The 25,236-nt window shown below is 46.1% G+C and overlaps 1 protein-coding gene across 1 annotated transcript in view; it reads left to right on the top strand.

Moving 5' to 3' along the window:
* The first annotated feature begins 777 nt into the window (after positions 1-777).
* The window catches only part of CCDC40 (coiled-coil domain 40 molecular ruler complex subunit), a 44,217-nt gene continuing 19,758 nt past the window's right edge, over positions 778-25,236 (top strand). Inside the window, exons 1-10 of the mRNA XM_024760884.1 lie at positions 778-806; positions 2,260-2,320; positions 2,749-3,186; positions 8,117-8,249; positions 9,214-9,377; positions 10,237-10,320; positions 10,394-10,613; positions 16,282-16,439; positions 16,620-16,742; positions 20,015-20,136. Of these exons, the coding sequence (XP_024616652.1) occupies positions 778-806; positions 2,260-2,320; positions 2,749-3,186; positions 8,117-8,249; positions 9,214-9,377; positions 10,237-10,320; positions 10,394-10,613; positions 16,282-16,439; positions 16,620-16,742; positions 20,015-20,136 (1,532 nt within the window). The remainder of the gene's footprint in view (positions 807-2,259; positions 2,321-2,748; positions 3,187-8,116; positions 8,250-9,213; positions 9,378-10,236; positions 10,321-10,393; positions 10,614-16,281; positions 16,440-16,619; positions 16,743-20,014; positions 20,137-25,236) is intronic.

Below are 25,236 nucleotides of genomic sequence, written 5' to 3' on the forward strand. Positions count from 1 at the left end.
CAGGCCAGCCCCCCAACCCCCAGGTCCCAAACGGGCTCCAACCCGGCCGCTGAACTGCCTAAGTCACCTTCCGCCCTCCATCCCCAGGACCCGGCCCGGCCCGGCCGTCCGCATCCCATTTCGGGCCTCGTTGCCCGCCTGGGACTCCGGCCCCAGGACTTTGCCCCGGAAGGAAGCCCCGAGCCCCCAGAGTGAAGGCAGAACCCCTAGGACGCTCCACATGCGTGCTCGCCCTCTCTGTTCCACCCTCTGCGTTTGTTTTTCCTATTTTGAGGTAGGAAAAGAACACCACCCATCAGGAGACCACGGGGCATCCCTCTTCCGCCAAGAATTCTTCTTAGGAACCCCGGGAAAGGGGTGCTGAGCCCCCCAGGTCTGGAGATGGACAGGCGGGCACTAGGAGGGGTCTCGGCATCCGAAGGTGCAGCCGGTTACGGAGCCCCTCGTGCCCCTACCTCCGCCTGCCACCCTCAGGGCACTTAGCCGTCCCAGGTCCCCGGCTCCCCGAGTGCCCTGCTCGATCCCCCGGGGAGCCGGAGTTGCCCAGCTGGACGCACGTTGACATGTTTGTCGCTTTACACAAACTGAGCCAGGAGGGGTAGAGCTCGGCCTTAGAGATAAAGATGGAGAAAATGCGTATTTATCCTTTAATATATTTACATAGTTAGATATTCTGTGTTTCTAATGCACATAAATGGCACAAAGGCCGTCCGCCCCGCACGCCCAGCGCGTGGTCCTCGCCAGCCGGATGTTGACGGCGTCGCGTAGCAACGGGAGATGGCGGAGCCTGGCGGCCGGGCTGGCGGGTAAGCGGGCCTAGGGACCTTGGGTCTCGCAGCGGCTCCCACGCCTCCCCCTTTCTATATCCCCCTAGGCGCCCCTTCCCTTCCATGTCCCTTTCCCCTCTCCTCTGCCTCTGCCATCCCCACCCTCTGGGCTTTTCCTGCCCTCCCCGGCCACCCCCACATTCCGGCGCGCCCTTCTCCCTTCTCACCTCGCGTCCCTTTGTCCTCTCCCGTACCCTCCCCTTTTCCCCTCGCTCCGGGCGCTCCACTCGCTGAAACCCGGGACTTCCTTGTCCCACAGTAACCATGACAACCACTGTGCTTGGTAGTCCCTGCTGCAGAGCCCCGAGAGCAGGGGTCTCTGTACTGGATGCTGCCCCAGCGAGGTGCTGTGACAGGGAGCATCAGCCCAGCCCCCCGCCTCCCTCCCCCTCACCAGGGTTGGAGGTGGCAGGCGATGGGCCGGGGTCCCTATGGCCAGGTAGCCCCACCGTGAATGCCTTGAGCACACAGATAGACCGTAGTAAGGTAAAAATGCCAGGCCTCTGTTCTCTTATGCTTTGTTTAAAAGGATAGAAACTATTTTAAAGAATTTAACCTTTTACATTAGACACTGCTGTATTGTTTCTTTTTTTCTTTTCTTTTTTTTTAAGGTAGGTCTACATGTACTGACATGGAAAGAAGTCTAGATTACAACAAATGAAAAGACTAAATGCAAAACAGTATATATAGTGTGATCTCTAATTTGGGTGGGTGGGTAGCTTTAAATGCATAGAAAAATATTTGAAAGAAGATACCCTTAAATCTCTTACTTTTACCACTGGTTATCTTGAGAAGGAGAGGAGAAGTCACAGGGGATCTTCATTGTCTGTCACATATTTCTGTATTAGTTTTACTTTTTAAAAAAATATAGTTTTTTTCTAATTAGAAAAAAAAACAATTTTAAAATGTGACATTCTTGTACTCTACATCATGGGGAAATTGGCACCTCCCTGGCGGTCCAGTGGTTAAGGCTCTGCACTTCCACTGCAGGGGGCACGGGTTTGATCCCTGGTTGGGGAACTATTATAACATCCCACGTGCTGTGAGGCATGGCCAAAACAAAAAACAAACAAAAAAAATTCACAGGGAAACTAACCAAGAGTTTCTAGGGTATTTGTCCTTTTTGTACAATTTTCTCTTATTTTGCGTTTATTTTCCCCAGTTTTGTCACAGACAGAGGTATATTTAAGGTGACTTTTCTAGAGTAATCTACCTGTTCCTTTAATGTTTTGATAATTGCATTTTTCATTCATTCTTGGCATGACTATTTTGTGCCACTAGTGCTGGTGTTAGTGACAAAGTCATGGCCATCAGCCTAGAGGGAAGGCAGATAATTAACGAGTAAATAAGTAGATATACAGACATCAAGGAGGTGATAAATGCCAAGAAAAAGATGTTATTTGAAACTGTTAAATTGTTTCTCTGCCACCAGGTCTCACCTGGAAGGCAAATCTTCTGAAGGAGAAGAGGACCAGAATCATGAAGGCAACAGGGTAAAGTTCCTTATGGGATGAATTATTCTGGGCTGCATTTACTAAGAATTAAAGAGAGTTCAGACTTTCTCAAGAAAATTGTACGATGATCCTATGACCTTACTGTAGAACAGACTCAAGTCATTTGCAGAGAAGCTCAATTTCCTTCCACCCCATTCTGAAGTGTTGGTGGCTCTTCAGGAATGCCTCGGATATCCTACATTTAGATTGCCCTGAGTTTTCCAGAGGTCATTTCCTGTAAAGAAGGATGCAAAATAATTACCAAAAACAGAGAGCAGATAAATTAAAGCATGAAACATAATCTCCTAGCGATGCTCAGAGTGTGTAGCTGCAGTTTTCCCATCGGTGTAATTACCTTATTAAGAATAAAACCTCACAAGACCCTTTATACTTTATACCCTGATTTTTTTCCTGCTACATGGCTACAGGTGTCACCGATAGAGAAGAGCAGTGACCAGAGAAATGAAGAAACTGAGGGTGCTACAGAGCATTCTGAAGGGGAAATCAAAAACGATGGGGAAGTCTCAGCCCAGGGGAAAGATGAAGACCATGAGGAAGTCGAAATCCAAGGGGAAATGGAAACGGAAAAGGAATTCGAATTTGAAGAGGAGTTAGAATCTGATATTGAAGCCACGGCCCCTGAAGGGGAAGTCACTTCTCCAGATCTGGCTTACTCAGACATCAGTCCTGGGGAGGTGGCCAGAGATGAAGTTGGCCCCACACGCCAGCATGAAAGAGCAAGGAGGAAGACAGGTCTTGAAGACAGAGAGGCCCCCGGCCCATCCGAATCCAGAGGAGTGGGGGTCATCTCCACAGAGCCCTCCCAGCAAGTATCAGGCTCATCTGAGCAAATGGACCAGGAATCGGTGAGTAGCCTGAGGTCTGTTTTACACAAGTGTTTTACTGCTCAAGTTGTTTGTACTCCTATGTGAGGAACTCAGGGTACACTATAAATAATTCACATTGCAATCCCTGTTAGAAATGGCTTAGTAAACTTAGGTCTCAGGATCTACCATCAAATGCCAAGAGTTTCTGGACCCTCCCTTGCTGTTCCCAAACCCAAGTTGGGAACATTCCATGTAAGGGCATCTAGGTGTCCAGTCTCTAGAGCAGCACTGTCCAGTAAAATTCTGCATGATAATGGAAATGCTCTTTATCTGCTCTGTCCAATATGGTACCCATTACTCACTTGTGGCTATAGTGCACTTGAAATGTGGCCAGGGACATGGAGGAACTGAATTTTTAATTTTTTGAAGATTCTAATTAATTTAAATTTATATAACCAATTGTTACAAGTGGCTACCATACTGGACAGTGCAGTTCTAGATAATGACAATAGTTACATTCTTATAATTTTCATTTTTAAATTTTTTTAAAAGATTTTTTGTGTGTACCATTTTTAAAGTCTTTATTGAATTTGTTTTGGGGTTTTTTTGGCCAAGAGGCATGTGGGATCCCAGCTCCCTGACCAGGGATCGAACTCGCACCCCCTACATTGGAAAGCGAAGTCTTGACCACTGGACCGCCAGGGATGTCCCCTCATTTTTTAATTTTTAAGCAAGCACAGACTTACAGAAAAATTGGAGTACCATAGAACTTTTAATTTTTTTAAGCATTTGAGAGTAAGCTGTCGATCTGATACCCCATTGCCTCCTAATGCTTCCATGTATGTTTCCCACAAACAACAATATAATGACTATCAAAATCAAGAAGTTATATTACATTACCCAATCATCCTCAGGCCTCCTTCACCAAATGTCCCAGTAATGTCTTTTATAGCAGAGCTCCAGTACGGAGTTGCCTGTTGCCTTCAGCTGCCCAGTTTCTTTAGTCTTCTCAATCTGTCCTTGACCTTGATGACCTTGACACTTTTAAAGGTCACAGGCCAGCTATTTAGTAGAATGTCCCTCAGTTTGGCTTTGCCTGGTATTTCCAGGTTTCCAGGTATGGTTTATGATCCTTCGGCAGGAATGTCATAGAAGGATGCTGTGTTCTCCTGATGTCCTGTCAGGTGATGCATCATTTCAGCTTGTCCATTATTGATGATGTTGGCTTGGATCACTTGATGAAAAAAGTGTCAGCCTTATCCACTGTAAAGATACCCCTCACCCCTAGGCATTTAAGAAACACTGTGTGAGAAGGTGCTTTTTTGGTTTAAGATAGGAAAGTGAATATTTATTTCAAATGAGAAAAAACAACAACAGATTACACCATTGTTTTAGGACTTCTTACTTCTCTCAGCAATTTGTACTGCTGTTGCACATCTTTTGTCAGGTTTATCCCTATATATTTTGCATTTTTTAAAAAGAATTTGTGGAATATTTTATTTTATTTTTTTATTTTTTTGGCTACACTGTGTGGCATGCAGGATCTTAGTTCCCAGACCAGGGATCAAACCCGTTCCCCCTGCAGGGGAAGCGTGGAGTCTTAACCACTGGACCACCAAGGAATTTCCTATTTTGCATTTTTTGATGCCATTATAAATGGTTTCCAATTGTTTGTTGCTAATTTATAGAAATACAATTGATTTTTGTATATCAATCTTATATTCGGCAACATTGCTAATCACCCTTGTAGGGTCTAGTAGCTTTTTTTTTTTTGTAGAAGCCATAGGACTTTTCACGAAAAGGATGTGTTGTCTGTGAAAAAAGGCAGCTTAACTTCTTCCTTTCCAATCTGGATGCCCTTTATTTCTTTTTCATGTCTGATTGCACTGACTAGAACCTCCAGTACAATGTCAAATAGTAGTAGTGAGAGCAGACATCCTTTTTCCAGATTTTAGGGGGAACATTTTCAGTCTTCACAGTTGCATATGACGTTAGCTGTGAGTTTTCATAGATGCCTTTTGTCGGGTTCCATCTATTCCTAGTTTGTGGATTTTTTTTTAATCATGAAAGGATGTTGGCTATTGTCAAAAGTGTTTTCTGTGTCTATTGGGAGGATCACGGTTTTTTCTTTTTTAGTTTGTTAATTTGGTGGTTACATTGATTAATTTTCAAATATTAAAACAACTCTTCATTCTGAGATAAACATGGGAGGGATACTCTGAAACTATGGTAACATCCATTCCTCATTAAACTTTCAATTTATTCATGTAAAGTTTCATATCTGTATGGACTCATTGTTTCCCATTTCATTCACTGTGTTATAATTCATTACTATCATTATTTATATTGAGGCTCAGATTGTTCCCAATTTGACCCGTGAGCCTATTCAAATTGGCCTTTGTGTCTTTCTGACACATCAGTACCTTTCTTTTTTTTCTTTTTTTTTTTTAACCACCATCATCCTTTAGGCACTTTCTTGTTCTCTGGCACAGACTGCCCCAGCCTGAGAACCAGACATTTCTCCAGGAGCTTGGTTTCTTTTCACGGAACCCTCGACCCCAAACACACCATACACATACACACATACATGTAGCTCACACCAAAAGTCTCTAATTCCAAACCACCCTTGACATGGTTCCTGCTAGTTTTCTCCCCTTCTATATTTTAACTCCTTTTTCCAACAGTAGGAGACCTGGTCCCTATTATCCTTAACATATTATTAATTTGATCAATCCCCCGAATGTAACCCTCACTGCACTTCCCTGCCCCCATATGGACACTCCTCACCTCACTCAGGCTCAGACACACACCCTCACTGGGCCACCCAGACTGTGGACACCCTCATCATCTTGTTGGGCCAACCCCACCCAGGCCAGGCCCCAGTTGTTTGGGCTGTGACTCTCCACACCGGGACCCCTCCTCAGCAGGCCCAGGCCTGACACCTGTGCTATCATGACCCACCTCGGGGACAGTCTCTGGAACCTGCTCTCCTCACCTTGTCCAGGCTCATCACCCCACACTGGGCCAAGCCAACCTGTTGGCTTAGGTTTGATGGTTCTAGAAGGGAAGTGAGGGGCAGGGTGGGGCAGGAAAAGAACGTGTAACGTTTCTCCATCATGGACTCTGGGCTGGACACTTTAATGCCTTTGACGTGTGTTGTTTCAGTGAATCCTGACAACAACCCTGTGAGGTGGGAACTATTATTATCCCCATAGTTCAGGTGAGGAAACTGAGGGGCCAAGGGACTTCCTTGCCCAGAGGCATGCAGGTGTGATGGCAAACGGTTACTCTGGCTCTGAACGGTGAAGTGACAATCCCTCCCCACCCTGTGAAACCTAGAAGAGTTAATAACTTTAGAGAATGACACAATTCAATATTCGATGACCCCCAATTAAGCTTTATAATTACAAATGACAAGTACATGATCAAAACCACTTTTAAGAATTTAACACAACAAAACAGTGCCCTCCTTTCTAAGAAAGCCAGGACTGGGAATTCCCAAGCGGTCCAGTGGTTAGGACTCTGCTCTTTCATTGCCAAGGGCCCAGGTTCAATCCCTGGTTGGGGAACTAAGATCCCACAAGCCGTGAGTCATGACCAAAAAGTAAATAAATAAAAGATAGCCAGGAGTACAGATCACTTGTTGAGCTGTAAAACCAATTTCCGTCCTCGAATCTAGTTTCTAGAAAACTCACGAAGAAACAGTCTCCAAATTTGATCAGCCAGAAGGGCAGAGACAAGCCCAAAGAGAGAACCCTATTTCTCTCCTCTCAGCTCTCAGTCTTAAGAAGTAACTTAATCGTGGAGTAGAAGCTGCCGTGTCATCGGCGTGTTCTGACACCTCATTGACGTCTCATTAGGAGAAGCCCTTTCTGGACACCCCAGAGGTGGGCTTTAGACTCTGGGCCCCCATTAATGTCATTGTGGTTCTCGATGCCTCAGAAATCATTTCTAGAAGCAGCATCACCTGAGGAAGTACAATTCGAAAGAACAGGAGCTGGGCGTTGAGATGACCCTTGGCTGGCTGTGCGAACTTAGGCAAGGGCTTCAGCTTCTGTGAGCTGCTTCCCCTACAGATGACAGAAATGACTGGCATCCACCTTGCAGGGTCTTGTGCAGGGTCATTGTCTGTTGTTACTAATATTCACCTATTCATCAGCTGCAGTAATTACTGTCAACAATAATCCTTGCAAGAGTCCCCTTTAGAGCTAAAATGGAGCCAGGTGCTTCTATTGAGGGAAAACCTTTTCATATGGAAATGTCCCTAAAGTGAAAGAGTTTGAAAGAAGAGAAGAAACAGCCCTCTTGGGAGACCCTGGCCAGGGCTCAGGCTTTCCAGCATCCTTTTATAAAGAGGATGCTCAGAGGTGTTTCTTACCATCCTTGGAGAGAGCAGCATTTGGGAGTAAAGGAACCCATGTCCAGCACACACCCATGCCTCAGCGTTTACACTTTGCTACAGATCTAGACGGAAAGAGGCCACTCCTGATTCCTCATGGGAGTGGCGGTAGGTGTTTTCTGTTTTGACCATTTGCAAAAGCCAAATGTTATGCAAACAATATTCTATTCTTTTAAATAAATTTATTTATTTACTTATTTATTTATGGCTGCGTTGGGTCTTTGTTGCTGCACGTGGGCTTTCTCTAGTTGCAGCGAGCGGGGCAACTTTTCATTGCGGTGCGCGGGCTTCTCATTGCCGTGGCTTCTCTTGTTGTGGAGCATGGGCTCTAGGCGCGCGGGCTTCAGTAGTTGTGGCGCATGGGCTTAGTTGCTCTGCGGCATGTGGGATCTTCCCAGACCAGGGTTCGAATCCGTGTCCCCTGCAATGGCAGGTGGATTCTTAACCACTGCACCACCAGGGAAGTCCACAACTATGTTGAATTGAACACTGTAATGAATTAACTCCTTTGTCCTGACTAAACCCTCATAAATTCAGATTTGGTTGTTTTTGCTCTAAAAACAATCCCAGGGAGCGCTCCGGCAGAAGGTCTTTCCTTTGGGGGCTCAGCACCGCCTCGGACAGAGCCGGGGGAGCAGCAACACATCCCTGGACTTTGACGAGCCGCCTCTGGTTACCGAGGGCCCCTCCACGCAGGAGCCAGGTATTGTGGGACAAGCCACTTCACACGCCCTTCTATGCGAGGGCTGCCACTCATTCACCACCTGTTACCTTGTTTCCTGTTGCGCTGTGAGCCAAAAGATAAAAATATCATTAACAGATATGGATAACACATGTGGAGCATTTTTCTGTTTAATCTCATTTAATCCTTACCCTAACCCAGTGAGGTAGGCACTGTTCTCCATTTTAGAGACCCTAAGCGTCAGTAAGTAACACAACCGTGTAAGTGGCAGAACCAGGCCTGGACCAAGATCCGGTGACGCCGCAGCCCGCAGCCCTGGCCAAATGTCTCACTGCCTTCTGGTCTCGGGGGAGCTCACCCCTAAACATGTGTCTGTTTGCTGACTTTCCAAGGCTTTCCCGGCACACCCTTATCTTTCCACTTGGCTCCGGTATCCCAGTGTTGAGTACGTGGGAAAGCAAATTGGTTTTTTTTATCTTCCATATGATGGGTGTGTGTGGATGGTCCAGCTAACAAAGCCTCACATCGCTCACAAGCAGCAGGCAGACGGCACACATCTAAAGGAGTTAGAAACAGAACAGGATCTCTCCAGCTCAGGAAGGGAGAGAAGTTGAAACTAGAGCCTCACTGACTTCTTTTCAATTATATCTGTTTTCCATTAAAAAAAAAAAAATCTAGTCCATCATTAAGAAGCCACCTTTCTGTTCACTATTTATGTATTAAAAAGTATCAACAAAATGTGTTTCCTTCTTGTCTACCTTTAAAGTGCAATCCTTTCTACAGAATGTGTTGAATCAGCTAGTAGAAAATTCATGAGCAGAAGACCCTGTGAATAGCACTTGTGAACCCTAACCCAAAGGGGTGCCTTTTGTTTCTTTTTTCCATCACGTTGCACGAAACTGGGCGTCAGCTTTTCCTCCAGAGAAGCACTCTCTCTATTAACTCCTCAGTGATGTTTGTTGTTCCCCACCACTCATCCCCCCAGAGCCTGATGCCCACCCTGGGGAAGGAGCCACGTCCTCATTCCTGGACAGGATCCAGCAGCTAAGCATGGCCGAGGAAGGAGGCCTGGTGGAGAGTGTGGAGTCTGAGGCCAGCGACGAGGCCGAAGAAGACAGATCCCAGCTGGTGGTTTTGGACCCAAACCATGTAAGGAAACATCCTGGAGCTTTGCTTTTGCCCCATGCAGACGAAGATGGACTTAGAGACACTCCTACACCTGCCCTGTAGGCCCTGCCCTGCCCCGAGCCTCCACGGCCCACCCTCCACGCGGCAAATGCCACACTCAGGTCTCACCTGCTCCCTGAATGGTTTACCTGCAGGGTTTGAGCTGCCACCTTGTAAAGTTTATTCTCCCTTTAAGTTCATTCATTCAGAGTCAGCATTTCCCAACCTCCACACTATAGACATTTGGGGCCGGATCACTCGTTGTGGTGGGGGCTTCCTGGGCACTGTAGGATGCTGAGCAGCATCCCTGGGGCCTCCACCCACTAAATGCCAGTAGCACCCCCTTAGTTGTGACAGCCAGAAATGTCTCCAGACTGGGTATTGGGTGGGTGCAAAATCACCCCCACTGATAGCCACTGCCTTGAGTGTCCCACCCCTCTGGCAAGTGGGGAGGGCAGGTCTTGGTTGGATGAACCTCTTTGGAAAGACTTGGTGCTGCCGGTACCACGGGAAGGGTCAGGGCTGCGCTGGGAAAAGGGGCTGAGAGTTCATCTGGTGCTGGCATCCCAGGCACTGCTCATCACTGCCCTCTGGCCCCAGGGATTAAACCAGGACCATTGCCCCAGCCCACCCTGTCATTTTGCACTCAGGTCCTTCAGTGCCTAGGATGAGACCACAAGTGCCTTGAATTTGTGGCTTCTGGAATAAGAATCCTGGGCAGAAGTGGGGAGCACCCAGCATGGAAGTCACTTCTGCCGTCCCCTGCCAAGAGTTGTGGCAATTCAGGCTAAGCCCTGGAGGGGACAGCACAGTAACCGGCTGTGCTCTTCCACTGTTTTAGCCCCTGATGATAAGATTCCAGGCTGCCCTGAAGAACTATCTTAACCGGCAAATAGAGAAACTGAGGCTGGAACTTCAAGAGCTGGTGCGTACCTGTCCTGCTTTCCACCTGGCTGTGCACCCGCATCTCCATGACCCAGCTTCTCTCTCTGGTGCAGGGCGTGGCCACCAAGCAAAGCCGAATCCAGCGGCAGGAGCTGGGGGTGGACCTTTACGGGGTCCAGCAGCACCTGGCCCGCCTGCAGATGCAGCTCGAGAAGAGCCACGACCGCCACTCGATCACAGCATGCGAGAGGCGGAGGAAGGAGGAGGAGCTGCGGAGCGTGCGCTTGCGCTACGGCAGGACCTGCGAGACCGCCGGCGAGGAGCGCAAGAAGCGTAAGGCGGCCCCGTGTCCTCGCAGGCGTCCCCGTGGCGCGGCCCCGTGTGCCATAGACACCCCAAGGGGCATCCTCACATGCCTTCGTATCCCTGAATGCCATTGCAACCTGGTGGGGTGTTCCCAAGTGCCATCATGACCCCGAGGGGTGTCCCCACATGCCATCGCAGAACTTCATGAAAGGCAAGCTGTGTTCCCATACTGGAGGGGTTCCCAAACTTTTGGGGGAAGGAAAACATAAATGTCTTAAAATGCACCTAATTAGGCAAAGTAGCAAACACTGAAAGCCGGCAGGCGGGGTATTTGGAGTGAAAAGCGGGAAAGGCGGGCTTCCCTGGTGGCGCAGTGGTTAAGAATCCGTCTGCCAATGCAGGGGACACAGGTTCGATTCCTGGTCCGGGAAGATCCCACATGCCGAGGAGCAACTAAGCCCGTGTGCCACAACTGCTGAGCATGTGCTCTGGAGTCCGTGAGCCACAACTACTGAAGCCCGTGCGCCTAGAGCCTGTGCTCCGCAGCAAGAGAAGCCACCACAGTGAGAAGCCCGTGCACAGCAACAAAGACCCAATGCAGCCAAAAATTAATTAATTTTAAAAATGCTGGAGAGGCTGGTGGGCTGCTGGGGTTGAAGATGGGGTATCCAGAAGGCAGGGAAGAGCAGGGATGGGCAGAGTTTAAATAGGTGGGGAGGTACAGGTGAGGCCAATCCAAAGCGCAGGAGCCCATGGTCCAGAGCCCTGCAGCCCCACGATGTGTGGCAGATTACGGGGAATAGGTGGCTTTGGAGCAGAAGAGACAGTGAGGGTGCGACTAGTCACCGTGCACTGTTCCTACCAAAGCAACAGCTCTGCGCGGAGCGGAGGTCGTGGGCCACAGTGAACAGCGTGGTCACAGCAGGTTATTTCAGTTGTGCTTTTTCATGTTTCCAACTTTCTTTATCAACTCTGTATTACTATTATAATGGGGAAAATAACCTAGAAGAATTTGGGAGAAACCAAAATCACACGTATATCCCAACTGTGGATGGAAAGAAGCATTTTGGACCCTGAGAAATGCAGGAGAGTTTTCTGGACAGAGTTGGGGAAGAGCACCCCTCCCTGAGTATCACCAAATTAACAGAATCTACCAAAAAGAGAAGAGCACGACATTCACACTAAAACAATGGAGCCACATCCTCCGGATATAACAGAATTTAGACCAGTCTGAAAGAGGACACAGGTCCCCCACCCCCTCCACACAGGAGAAGTGAGTGCCCACCGGCACCCCTCATCGGATCCTCGAGGTGTGGATGGGCTTCTGGAAAGATCCAGACATCTTCGTGGACACTCTGTCCTTTCTGGAAGTCACCAGGTAGCAGGAGCAGAAGCTGTTCAACCAAGCAAGGACCCACCTAACGGCACCGTTTCTCCCCTCTTCAGACTAAAGAACTCGGGTGGCGGTCCCAGCCCTGCCTACCAGGTGCCGCCACTGCACTGTCCCGTAGGTGAAACGTGGGGCTTGGCCTCTGGAGAATGCCCACAGTTGACCTCCTCATTTAGGAGGGGGGTGAAGCCTACCAGTCAGTAAACCTTCACATCCAAATGTGAGTCATCAGTGGCAATCCCCAGACAGGAGAGCAGACGCCTCCACAGACACAGACCGGGTTCCGAAAACATAGCATACGCCAGCTGTGTTCGACATGAGATTTTAGAGGACATCTCATCAGTCAAATGAGAACCAACTATTAGGGAAAAGGATACTCGGAATTAAAATATAGAATCGCCCCCCACACCCCGCCAGAAGGACTAAATAGGCAAATCAGCACTGCTGGAAACTGAACAATTGAACTTGTGTCTAAAAGGTCAGTTTGAGGAATTCTGCCCAGAATTCAAAGCAAAAACTCAAAGTGATGGACGTTTTGAGAAGGAGATAAAAGACATGGACTGTAGGTCTGGTAAAGTCAGTATCCATGAGATAGAAATTCCAGGAGATTAGGGGCATTAACCAGTGACATCAGAGGAAAACATTTGCATGAGTTCAAGAAAGATGAATCTTCAGATGTAAAGTCTCATGGAGGGCCAGATGGGTGGAAGAAAAAATAAACATGCCTAGACATAGTTGGTGAAATTTTTAAATTCCAAAGGTAAAGGGAAAAAAATGCCATAGGATTACAGACAGGACAAAACCAGACACTTCCTATGTTATTTAACCCACAGGTGGGTGGAAAATTTGGGAAACTCTTCCCAGGCTTTTTTTTTTTTTTTTTTTTTTTGGCTGCATTGGGTCTTTGCTGTGCACGGGCTTTCTTTAGTTGCAGTGAGCAGGGGCTATTCTTTGTTGCGGTGCACGGGCTTCTTATTGCGGTGGCTTCTCTTGTTGCAGAGCACCAGCTCTAGGTGCGTAAACTTCAACAGCTGTGGCACGCGGGCTCAGTAGCTGTGGCTCGCGGGCTCTAGAGCGCAGGCCCAGCAGTTGTGACCCATGGGCTTAGTTGCTCTGCGGCATGTGGGATCATCCCAGAACAGGGCTCAAACCCGTGTCCCCTGCATTGGCAGGCGGATTCTTAACCACTGCGCCACCAGGGACACCACGCCTCCCCCCCAACACACACACCCCACCCCAGGCTTATTTTACAATGTTCAGTATAATCCTTACTGGAAAAGCTTACAACGTACAAAAACAGAAAACTATAAAGTGTTACTACTTATGAGGTGTAAAAATCCTAAATAAAATATTAGCAAATATTAAATTTTTACTCATGAACAAAAGATTAAGTTCAGCAATATATGAAAAGAAAAATACCTCCTAGTCAAGAGGGCTTAATTCTGGAATAATTTGAAATTAGGAAATCTACTGATTCATTGCATTATATTCTTAAAGGAGAGAGAACAAATAGATTTTCTGGGTGGATGTCAAATGGGTGTTTGGATAAAACTCATTGTCAATCCTAAACTAGGATAGAAGGAAAGTTCATTGTAAGTATTTATCAGCAACTAACAAGGCAGTTTTACTCAGAGGAAAGCCCTGGAGTAATCATAGTTAAGGAATGAGACGAGGATGCATTGTTTTGGAGGTTCCAGCCATGAAAGAAAACAGGAAAAAGAAACGAAGTATAGATTCTGGATATGAAGCCATGGAACTCATTCTCCACCAATGGTATGATTGTTTACCTAGCAGATTCAAGATCACTGATGAAAAGCTAAAAAAAACAGTAAGAAATCTATAAAGTAACTGAATACTAGAGCTATAATTTTCTTTTCTACCAGTCATATCCAATTATGAATTATAATTTTTTAGAACCTCATCCATAATAGCTATAACAACCATAAAATACTGAGGAGTAAGTCTAACAAGAAGCAAGTGAACCTATCTGAGGAAAAACAATAAAATTTTACTAAAAGACCTAAAGCAGATTTAAATAAATGGAGCAATCATGTAACCAAATGAGAGGAAACAAATGTCATTTCTCTCCAAATTAATAAGTAGTTCAATGCAAGTCCAGTTAAAATCCACGATGGGATGTTTTGGGTGAACTTGAATTTATTTAACACAGTTATTATTTTCAAGAAGTAATAATACAAAATTAAGGCACTCTGGAGTCTCCCCCGCCCCAGCCTCCAGCCACCTCCACAGAGGCACACGGTATTATTGATTCTTGTGTATTCTTTTAAAGATGTTTTTGCATATAAAAGCAAAGTTACAAGGGTTGTATTTTTTCTATATTTTTTACACAAGTAGCTGCATATTATACCCAATGCTCTGTTCCTTGCTTTTTTTCCCTTATCAATGCATGCATGCAATACCTAAAAAGCTCTCCAATGATTTTCAAGTTCCAAGTTCACTCGGAACACTAAATGCACAAGAATATCCAAGAAAATGGTGAAAAGGAAGGATAATGAAGGGAAATTGTCCTATCAGGTATCAAAACACAGTATCAATCTACAGCAATAGAAACAAAATGGCACTAGAGAAAAAATGGGCAAACAGATCAATAGTGCAGAGTAGGGAGTTCCAGGAAATTTACTCAGGAATTTAGCTATTTACTGCAAATTGAAAGTACAGGTTGTATTTTTAAATCACTCAGTATTTTTGATCATTTGACCACCTGAAAGTAAACACTTAGACTCCTACCTCACACTAAACAAATCCCGTTGACCCTGCAAATCTCTCTGGCTTCCTCTTCTGACACCAGGTCAAGAAAACTCTGCTTCTAGAGTGCTCAACTGCTCAGGTCAGGCCCACCTGGTCATTTCCTTTTTTGCCACAAAACACAATCACGGGAGTGACACTGGGGGCAGAGGTCATGGGAGGCATTTGAGACTCTAGCCATCCTGTTTTTATTACGTGAAGGGCCCTTTGAAGCCTACTAGGTAAAAGACGACTATCCCACCCGTAGAAGAAGGGCCAATGGTATGAGCAGGCAAGTTGGAGAAGGAAAAGGACAGCTGGTCTTCAAACTGTGAAAATAGACTTGATTTCACTAATGTTGAAAGAATACAAATTAAAAAGAATATTTGAAATATTGACTCTCAGTCACTCAGCCAGGAAAGGATAGAGGGGCAGAAGTGAGTGCCCTGCAGGATGGGTGGGCAAGCTCTCTGATTCAGGTGGGGGTGGGTTAGTTGGCGCCCTCTGCCATAGGAAAGGGCCACAGACTGGGCGGCTTGAAGAACAGAAGTTTGTCTTCTTGTCATTCTGGAGGCCAGATGTCCAAGATAAGGTGTTGGCAGGGTCTTTCCTCCTGAGGCCAATCTCCTGGGCTTGTAGACGGCTGTCTTCTCCTTGTGTCCTCACAAAGTCATCCTCTGTGTGTCTGTGTCCTAACCTACTCTTCTCATAAAGACACGAGTTGTTAGGGCCCACCCTGGTGACCTCATTTTATCTTAATTACCTCTTTAAAGACCCTCTCCCCAAATACACCCCCACCCCAGTCCACCCGGCAACCACTCTTTCTACAAAACCTCCCCCCTCGCTTCCCTGCATTTGCTCCATTCCCCTCCCCTATAACTCTTAGCCACACAGGAGCCAAAGAATTCTCTAGTGTTAGAGTTTTTACAGTCATCTTAGATGTAAAAAAAAGAAACAAATTATTGTTTAAGTTCATCCTTCAAAAACACCTAACTCCAACATGGTATTCACCCAGCAGCCTTTTGATCTATAAATCGATTTTCTCTTTAGATCTACCCACTGAATAAGGAATGCTCTACACAAGTGAGCCAACAATTACTGGTTGAAGTCTATCTCCCTAAATAAACTGGTGTTCTACCTTATAAATCAATCTCATGTGGGTTTCCTTCCAAGGAACCCATGCTTCAGTGGTGCTCAGCCCACCCTTCAGGCTGGTTTCCTCCCAGGGGATTTAGGACTGTACCTGAGATTGCCAACCTCTAAGTGGTAAGAAATCTGTAAAATTCACATGAGGCCTCCTAACCTTGACACTGTTTCAGAACATCCTTAGACACGGAGAATCTCTAATATGTGGTGGGAATGGAGGGCTTATTGCAGTTGAAGGGCATAGATTATGTATATTTCGTCTCTCCAACTAGACTGTAAAGTCTTTGATGGCAAAGGTATGGGTCTTTGTAGTTTAAAGGCTGTTTCCCAAACCCACTCCACAGTGTGGGGAGGGGTGCTGCTTCCACGATGTCTGGTGTGCGATGCTGGGACACCCTCCCCCTCTCTCCCCAGTGGCAGCTCTGCAAACCGAGATGGAGACCCTGGCTCTGCATCTCTTCTACATGCAGAACATAGACCAGGACGTGCGTGACGACATCCGGGTGATGAAGCGAGTCGTGAAGAAGTCGGAAGCTGAGCGCATGCGGGCCGAGTTGGAGAAGAAGCAGCAGGTGTTCTGCAAAGATGATGCCCGTGTGACTGTTTGCCACATCTCTGATCTCCTGATCTGATCAGCCCTGCCCCTGCATGAATACCGCAGCCCTGGGGGCCACGCCCAGCATGGGGTTGCTGACACGGGTTGAGGTTGCTGGGGACCCATCTCACTGTGCATCTCGTCCCCTCCCTTCCAGGACCTGCACGTGGACCAGCTGACCACCCGAGCCAACCAGCTGGAAGAACAGATTGCCCTGTTCGAGGCCCAGTACCGCGCGCAGGCTGAGGACACCCGGACGCTCAGGAAGGCAGTGAGCGAGGTAAGCGCTCCGTGGCACAGGCGCCATCTGGCAGCGCCCAGGCAATGCCTGCATGCCTGCAAGGAGACTGACTAAGCCCCCAGTTAGCCGGCCAGCCTCCTGCACATCTGTCTGTCCTCATAAGCGTCTCAGAGCATCTGGCTGACCCACGTTGGGGACACAGTAGATACCAGCTGACTGGTGGCCAGTATTCTTATTCCCACTGTAGCCAGGGATAGACTGAAAGGCCCCTCAGGAGATGGGACATTCTGTCCTGCTTGCTGAGGCATCCTTAGCAAGTTCCTTACCGACAGCAGGCCTCTCTCGGAGAGGGCTGAAGTCTCCCTACCCATTCTCAGCCTGGGCAGGCAGTGCTCCAGGGCAGTGCCCACATCTCCCTTCCCGTGTGCAGTAAGGGAGGGCCCGGGTTCAGTGCAGCTCCCAGTTCAGTGGCCAGCACTGGAAAGCAAAGTGGCTGTGACCTTTTTTTTTTAAATCTGTGAGTCACCATCTGCATTCATACGTGCAGTGATGACACAAAGGAAACAACACACTTTTATTGAAGGAGAGACAGATGGGCTTGAACAAACGAACAAACACACCTGGGTCCACATGGGAAAGCACCCAGTGCTTGCCAACCTATGAATATACTTAATCTAGAATGTGCTCCCATCAGAACCTCAGGGGGGAAAAACTTCTTAGTTAGCAAAGTGATTCTTAATTTTATCTGAAAAGTAAATTCAGAGGACTGGCAGAGAAATGTCCAGGGGGGAAGGTTCATGAAGGCTGGCCCACGGTCCCAGTTTGCCCAGAAATGACAGATTTCCTGAGACGTGGGACTTCCTGGGCTAGAACCAGGGGAGTCCAGGACAAACTGGGATGGTGGGTCCACCTAGCATTAAATACTATAAAGCCCTAGAGGCTAAAATAATGAATTACTGGAGTCAGGGACAGACAGGTAGGCTGTGGGAGCCTGTGAGAGGGCTCAGAATCAAGGAAACATTTATATAGAAATTTCATGGATTATAAATTAATGGAGAGCAAGTGAATTTTGCACCCAGTGGTGTTGGGACATTTGGTTAATCATTTGGGGAAAAAAATCAAATCTTTTCCTCATACCACACACTAAAATAAATTCCACATGGGCTCAAGGATTGAAACAAGGGAAACTGTACCAGAAGAAAGAAAATGAGAAATATTTATAAAGCCCTGGATTGGAGAGGCCTTTCTAAGCATAACACCAGTAAGTTTGGTGGTACAAAGAGATTTTGAAAATCAATTCAGAATCTGCCGTGTGCGATTCTGCTCTGTGATGATTGTGTACACACACACGATGCTGTGGTTTTCTTTCATTACGTCTTTTTTGCCTCCCGCCCCTCCCTGCTGGCTGTGTGCCATCGGGGCAGGGCCGTCCCACGTTTGTTCATCCTGCATTCCTGCACCCAGAACAGGGGGGCCCATGGCAGGTGCGACACAGACATTGACGACCAATGAGGGCGGGACAGGGGTTCTGCCACCAAGTTGGCAAAGATGAACAAGGCAGGGGAATCGGGGCTCCCACACTGATGGTGGGGGTGCAGTCTGTCTTCATCAAGGTCCTTATTCAAGGGCAATACTGTACTGCATGTCAGGGACACCCACCCTACTCCCCAGCAAGCTCTCCCAAAAGATCACTTTTTGGACTTCATCCCAGGGAAAATAGGCATGCAAATAAAATTTCTGTATACATTACATACTTCATGAACAAAATGAATAGAGAGTCACTGGGGACACAGTGCTGTGTGTGATAACCGAGGAAGTCCCAAGAAGAGGATATTGGTTAAACAAATTATGATATATCCATGCAGTGGAGGGCAATCCCACCAATAAAATAAATATTTGCTGGCATGGAAACCCATTCACAATATGCTACTTTTTATTTTCATTTTTAATATTTATTTATTTGGCTGCGCCGGGTCTTAGTTGCAGCACATAGGATCTTAGTTGTGGCACGCAAACTCTTAGTTGCGGCTTGCGGGCTCTTAGTTGCGGCATGCACGTAGGATCTAATTCCCTGACCAGGGATCGAACCCTGGCCCCCTGCATTGGGAGTGCAGAGTCATAACCGCTGGGCCACCAGGGAAGTCCTGCTACTTTTTAATACTAAGTTACAAAACAATAATAGGATATGATTGCTTACACGCACACACACGCACACAAACACACACAAAACACACACAGGAAGATAACACCAGGGTGTTAGAAATGGTAAACTCTAAGTTGTGGGATTATTTTTATTTTCTTTTTGCTTATTTCCATATTCTAATTTGAGTAGAATAAACACTTTTTTAAATGAGAAGTGTGTTTAAAACATTTAAAGACTGAATTCAGCCTCGATTTTTGCATCTCAGCCTGTACCTTGGTCAGCAGGCCTTCGTCCGGCAGCCTTGGGGACTCGGGGGGCACCTGCCTCTGGCTGACCAGCCCCACAGAGCCCAGCCTGGGGAGGAGCCCAGTGGTTTTGGTACCTACTGCCTCGGCCGGGCACTGTTGGGCAGTGCACAACCTACTCCACGGCACAGAGCAACCTCCTCAGTTAATAACTTACCCAAATCTGGAAATGTCTCACCAGTCATGGTATAATTAATTCATACCACTTTATGCTCTATAATAATAATAATGAGTAGATGATTTTTTAAAGCCCTGACACCTGAGAGTGGGACCCCCAGGGGTGACGCCTCCTTTCACGTCCAGCTCCACCCTTTTATTGTACCTGTGAGTGTTCAAGGCCACTCTGACTTCCTCCAGCATCTACCATGCACATCCAGCAAGAGCAGACGCTGCTGGGACTCAGCACCTCCACAAAGATGCTCGTGGCCCAATGGGGGTCTCACCCAAGCTCCCATTCAGTGCCCCTTCCGGGAATCAGCACGAGGCCAACTTGCTAACGGTGCAATGATTCCACTGAAATGACCCATCAGGACATTCTGAGCACCACGCGACACAGCAATTGTGGTCGAGCTGAGAACGCGCTGGGCATACAGGCACCATCCCCTCTGATCCGACGGCCGCAGGATGTGGGTACTGTTACTGTTCCCGTGTCACAGCTGGGGCTCAAGGCTCAGGCAGGTGTTAGACAGGTCTTTAGAGCCATGTTTAATTTCACATGTGTCCTGCTGATGCAGATAAAGAAAAGCATGGGTAACAGAGAAGGAAGATGATTCAGGAAGCTCGGGGCTCTCCGACATCCTTTTGGGGCTCTGAACTTAATGACATAAGACCAACATCCAAGTAACCTCAACTCTCCACTGCAGGCCTGCACGGAAATAGATGCCATCAACGTGGAGAAAAAGCGCATCCTGCAGCAGTGGGCCACCAGCCTGGTGGGCATGAAGCACCGCGACGAGGCTCACAAGACCATCCAAGAGGCACTCAGGTACAGGCGGCCCTTCTGGTTGCCATTGGCGGTGGGCCAGGTGGCTCAGGACCACAGGAGGGGTCTGGGCGAGCGGGGAGAGCTCGTGACAAGCGTGGGGATGCGGAGGCGGGTGCGGAGTGGACTCCACGCCCAGCTCCTCACAGGTGAGCACGGAGCGCCCATCCTCGGCTCTCCTGGGACAAAGGGGCGCACCTGCCCTTCGGCCCCAGCTTCCGTCCTGAAGCCACCCTTATTGTTCACCCAGATTTCAGTGTTTCTTAAATCCTTTCAAACTTTCCGTGGCACCAGGAGCAGCAACGCTTTCACGCTCAGATTTCCTGGGAGGATTAAGGAGAAACAGTGAGAGAGAGAGAAAGAAAAAGGGGTATTTATCTTGGGGAGATAAAGGTGTCCCTTTGATTTGCAGTTTCACCACCTGTGTGCAGAAACTTCATCCCTTCTCTATTGTTCTGCCAAGGGCTGAGTTCCAACCAAAATCCTGCTTTAATCTCCCTGAAAAGGGAAGGAAGAGGCCCCCCTCGCGTTCCCCTCTCACTTGTAGTGAGGGCTGGACGTGTAGCCTGGGCGGGGTGCTGGAGACAGAGGCTTCCAGACACAGCACTGCCTGAATTCCCCAAACCTCCAGGGTGCTTGGGGCCCAGATGTGGAAGCCGTTTCTGGAGGGAGCACATCATAGCTCGACTCAACCTCAGAAAAACAAAACCGGAGGGACTGATTGTTTTTACAAGTCATTTTACATGGGTAATGCTGGATTAAAAATACTCATTTCCTTCATTTCCCTGAGTCGATGAGAGAAAGCCAAAGGGAGAATCATGGAATTATCCCGGCAAAGTCCGGCTAAACATCTGCTTTCCCTTTAAACATGCCGGTGGAGGAACCGTGTGGGCTCAGGGCTGTGGGGTCGGGCTCCTCTCTACCCTGTCCCCTGGGGCTGCTGGCCTGCCCTCTCCCGCTGTGTCTGCCCCCTCAATGCTGCCCTGTGTTTGGTGCAGGAGAGGCCTTGGCCTGTGGGCAGCTTTTCCCTCCTGCCCAGCGTCGACCTTGAGTAAGGTTGAAGCTGGGAGTCTCATGGCCTGTGCCCCCCACAGGGACCCCCCCGTTGTCTAGCACTTCCTGTGTGTGTCTGGTGTGTGTGTGTGTGTGTGTGTGTGTGTGTAAGCAATCATATTCTATTATTGTGGGTCCCCGCCACACGGAGACTTGAAAGACAGCAGCTCCTACGGAATCTTCGTAGTTAGTGACAAAGTCGTATCAGGAGTGCGTCCCAACCACAGGTGGAGAATCACATTGAGGCTGCAGCAAACACTGAAAGTCATACGTTCAGAGCAGATGGGTCATTTCCACGTGAAACGTCTCAGAACAAGCCAGAGAATACATACTATACTGTGCTTAACTTGGGTTGGGGGGATACCCTGCCTAGAATGTACACCCTCTCAGGGATAGGGACACAGACAGGTCCCCTTGTGCCCTGGTATCTGCCTCTGTCATACTTCCTGACAGGATGCGTGTGGTACAGGCGGGGCTCAGCACCTCTGCTGGGTGTTAATTTGTCAGCTTCGCCTTGAGATCCTGTAACAGCTTCCCTCTTAATCCTCAGATGGATTGGGCCAAGCCTCAGACATATTCTAGATTCTACCAGTTCTTTTCGTTCTGTTTATTTTCCACTGGTGTCTGTTAATCAAGGACTCTTTTTAATCAACTTGTTAATTGAAGTACAGTTGATTTACAATGTTGTATTAATTTCTGCTGTACAGCAAAGTGATTCAGTTTTACATATATAGGCATTTTTAAAATATTCTTTTCCATTAAGGTTTATCATAGGATATTGACTCTAGTTCCCTGTGCTCTACAGTAGGACCTTCTTGTTTATCCATCCTATATATAAAAACTTATATCTGCTAACCCCAACCTCCTACTCCATCCCTTCCCCAACCCCCTCCCCCTTGGCAACCACCAGTTTGTTCTCTATGAAGGACATTTTTAAAGAGTGTCTTTTTAATTTTATTATTTTTTAAATTCTTGACCATACTTTGGGGCTTGCGGGATCTTAGTTCCCTGATCAAGGATTGAACCTGGGCCACAGCAGTGAAAGTGCCGAGTCCTGGACAACTGGACCGCCAGCGGATTCCTAAGTGTGTCTTTTTTAAAAATAATTTTTATCAAGGGTAAGTGATCACATTACAGGAAATCAGAGAAACAGAGATAAAGATTTAAAACGCACAGTCTTTCTCCTTTTGTGACAATGACAGTTGATTAACTAGCATTCTGGTGTCTTTTCCCCCATGCACGTTTTACTGAGTGTTCAGATTTGTGTCATAAAAATTGGATGTCTCATTGTTATTGTTATTGTCAAATCCTAGGTATTTATAAGGCTTCTACTTCCTAAAAAAGAAAGTGAGTAACTTTTAAAAGTTTGGTTTATCGAGGATAATTTATGTACAGATTTATTATGTAAATTATTAGTGCTATGTAAAAAGTTATCCTTTTTCAGAGCACAGTTCGGTTCAGCAAATGGACAGGCGCAAGTAGCCATCATACACTCAAGATATCAGCTATTTCCTGCATCCCAGAAGTCAGTACCTCTTCCCACCTCCAGCCCCCAGCAAACTCTGATCTGCTTTCTGTTCCTATAGTTTGGTCATTTCTAGAATGTCATATAAACAGGATCACACAATATGTAGCTTTTCTTGTCTAGTTTTTTTTTCACTTTGCACAGTGCTTTGAGAGTCAGCCTGATGTTACAAGATCAGTTGCTGAGTAGTAGTCCCTCATGTGCATATATCAACATTTGGTTGTTTCCAGTTTGGAGGGTAGCATGACCAGAGCTGCTGTGAAATTGTGTGCAGGTCTTGGTATGGGAATGCAAAATGGAACAGGCCACTTTGGGAAACACTTTGGCAGCATTTGAGATCCCCAGCCATTCTCATCCTCACCAACACTTAATAGTGCCGTCATTTAAATTTTGGCCATTAGTAGATATGTCGTGGTGTCCTGTCGAGATTTTAATTTGCATCTTCCTAATGACCAATGATATTGAGCGTCTTTTCATGTGAGTATTTGCCATCCATATATCTTCTCTGATAAAAGGTGTCTTTTGCTCATTTTTAAAAATTGAAGTATAGTTGTTTACAATGTTTCAGGTATACAGCAAAGTGATTCAGATATATATATATATATATATATATATATATATGTATACTTTTGCATTATAGGTTATTACAAGGTATTGAATATAGTTCCCTGTGCTATTGTTTATCTATATATCTGTTAATCCCAAATTCCCAATGTATCTCTCTACCCCCTTTCGCTTTGGTAACCGTAAGTTTGTCTTCTATGTCTGTGAGTCTATTTCTGTTTTGTAAATAAGTTCATATGTATCATTTTTTTGGATTCCACATATAAGTGATATCATATATTTGTCTGCCTCTGACTGACTTACTTCACTTAGTATGATAATCTCTAGGTCCATCCATGTTGTTGCAAATGGCATTATTTCATTCTTTTCATGACTGAGTAATTGCATATATATGTGTGTGTGTGTATGTATGTATGTATATATATACACATACACACATACCACATCTTCTTTATCCATTCATCTGTTGATGGACATTTAGGTTGTTTCCATGTCTTGTCTATTGTAAATAGTGCTGCTATAAACACTGGGGTGCAGGAGTCTTTCCGAATTAGTTTTTGTCTTTTCTGGATATATGCCCAGGAGTGGGATTGCTGGATCATATGGTAACTCTATTTTTAGTTTTTTAAGGAACATCCGTACTGTTCTCCATAGTGGCTGCACCAATTTACATTCCTACCAACAGTGGAATGTAAATTTTTCTCCACACCCTCTCCATCATTTATTATTTGTAGACTTTTTGATGATGGCCGTTCTAACTGGTGTGAGGTGATACCTCATTGTAGTTTTGATTTGCATTTCTCTGATTATTAGTGATGTTGAGCATCTTTTCATGTGCCTGTTGGCCATCTGTGTGTCTTCTTTGGAGAAATGTCTATTTAGATCTTCTGCCCATTTTTTGATTGGGTTGTTTGGTTTTTTTTATGTTGAGCTGTTTGAGCTGTTTGTATATATTGGAAATTAATCCCCTGTCAGTCACATCACTTGCAAATATTTCCTCCCAGTCTGTAGGTTGTCTTTTTGTTTTGTTTATGGTTTCCTTTGCTGTGAAAAATCTTTTAAGTTTAACTAGGTCCCATTTGTTTATTTTTGCTTATGTTTCCATTACTCTAGGAGATAGATCCAAAAAACTATTGCTGTAATTTATGTCAAAGAGTGTTCTGCCTATGTTTTCCTCTAGGATTTTTATAGTATCCAGTCTTACACTTAAGTCTTTAATCCATTTTGAGTTTATTTTTGCATATGGTGTTAGAGAATGTTCTAATTCATTCTTTTGCAAGTAGCTGTCCAGTTTTCCCAGCAATACTTATTGAAGAGAATGTCTATTCTCCATTGTATATTCTTGCCTCCTTTGTCATAGATTAATTGACCATAAGTATGTGGGTTTATTTCCGGGCTCTCTATTCTGTTCCATTGATCTATGTGTCTGTTTTATTGTGCCAGTACCATACTGTTTTGATTACTGTAGCTTTGTAGTGTAGTCTGAAGTCAGGGAATGTGATTCCTCCAACTCTGTTCTTCTTTCTTAAGATTGTTTTGGCTATTCAGGATATTTTGTGTTTTCATACAAATTTTAAAACTTTTGGTTCCAGTTCTGTGAAAAATGCCATTGGTGATTTGATAGGGATCACATTGAATGTGTAGATTGCTTTGGGTAGTATGGTCATTTTAACAATATTGATTCTTCCAATCCAAGAACATAGTATATCTTTCCATCTGTTTGTGTCATCTTCAATTTCTTTCATCAGTGTCCTTTAGTTTTCAGAGTACAGGTCTTTTGCCTTCTTAGGTAGGTTTATTCCAAGGTATTTTATTCTTTTGTTCATTTTTAAACTGAGTGGTTTATCTGATTATTGAGTTATGAGTTCTCATATGTTCTGGATACAAGTCCTTTACCAGATGTGTATTTTGAAAATATTTTTCTCCCAGGCTGGCTTGTAATTTCATTCTCTTAACGGTGT

Source organism: Neophocaena asiaeorientalis, unplaced genomic scaffold (genome assembly GCF_003031525.2).
Source record: "Neophocaena asiaeorientalis asiaeorientalis breed wild unplaced genomic scaffold, Neophocaena_asiaeorientalis_V1.1 scaffold30, whole genome shotgun sequence".
In the NCBI taxonomy this organism is placed as follows: Eukaryota; Metazoa; Chordata; class Mammalia; order Artiodactyla; family Phocoenidae; genus Neophocaena; species Neophocaena asiaeorientalis.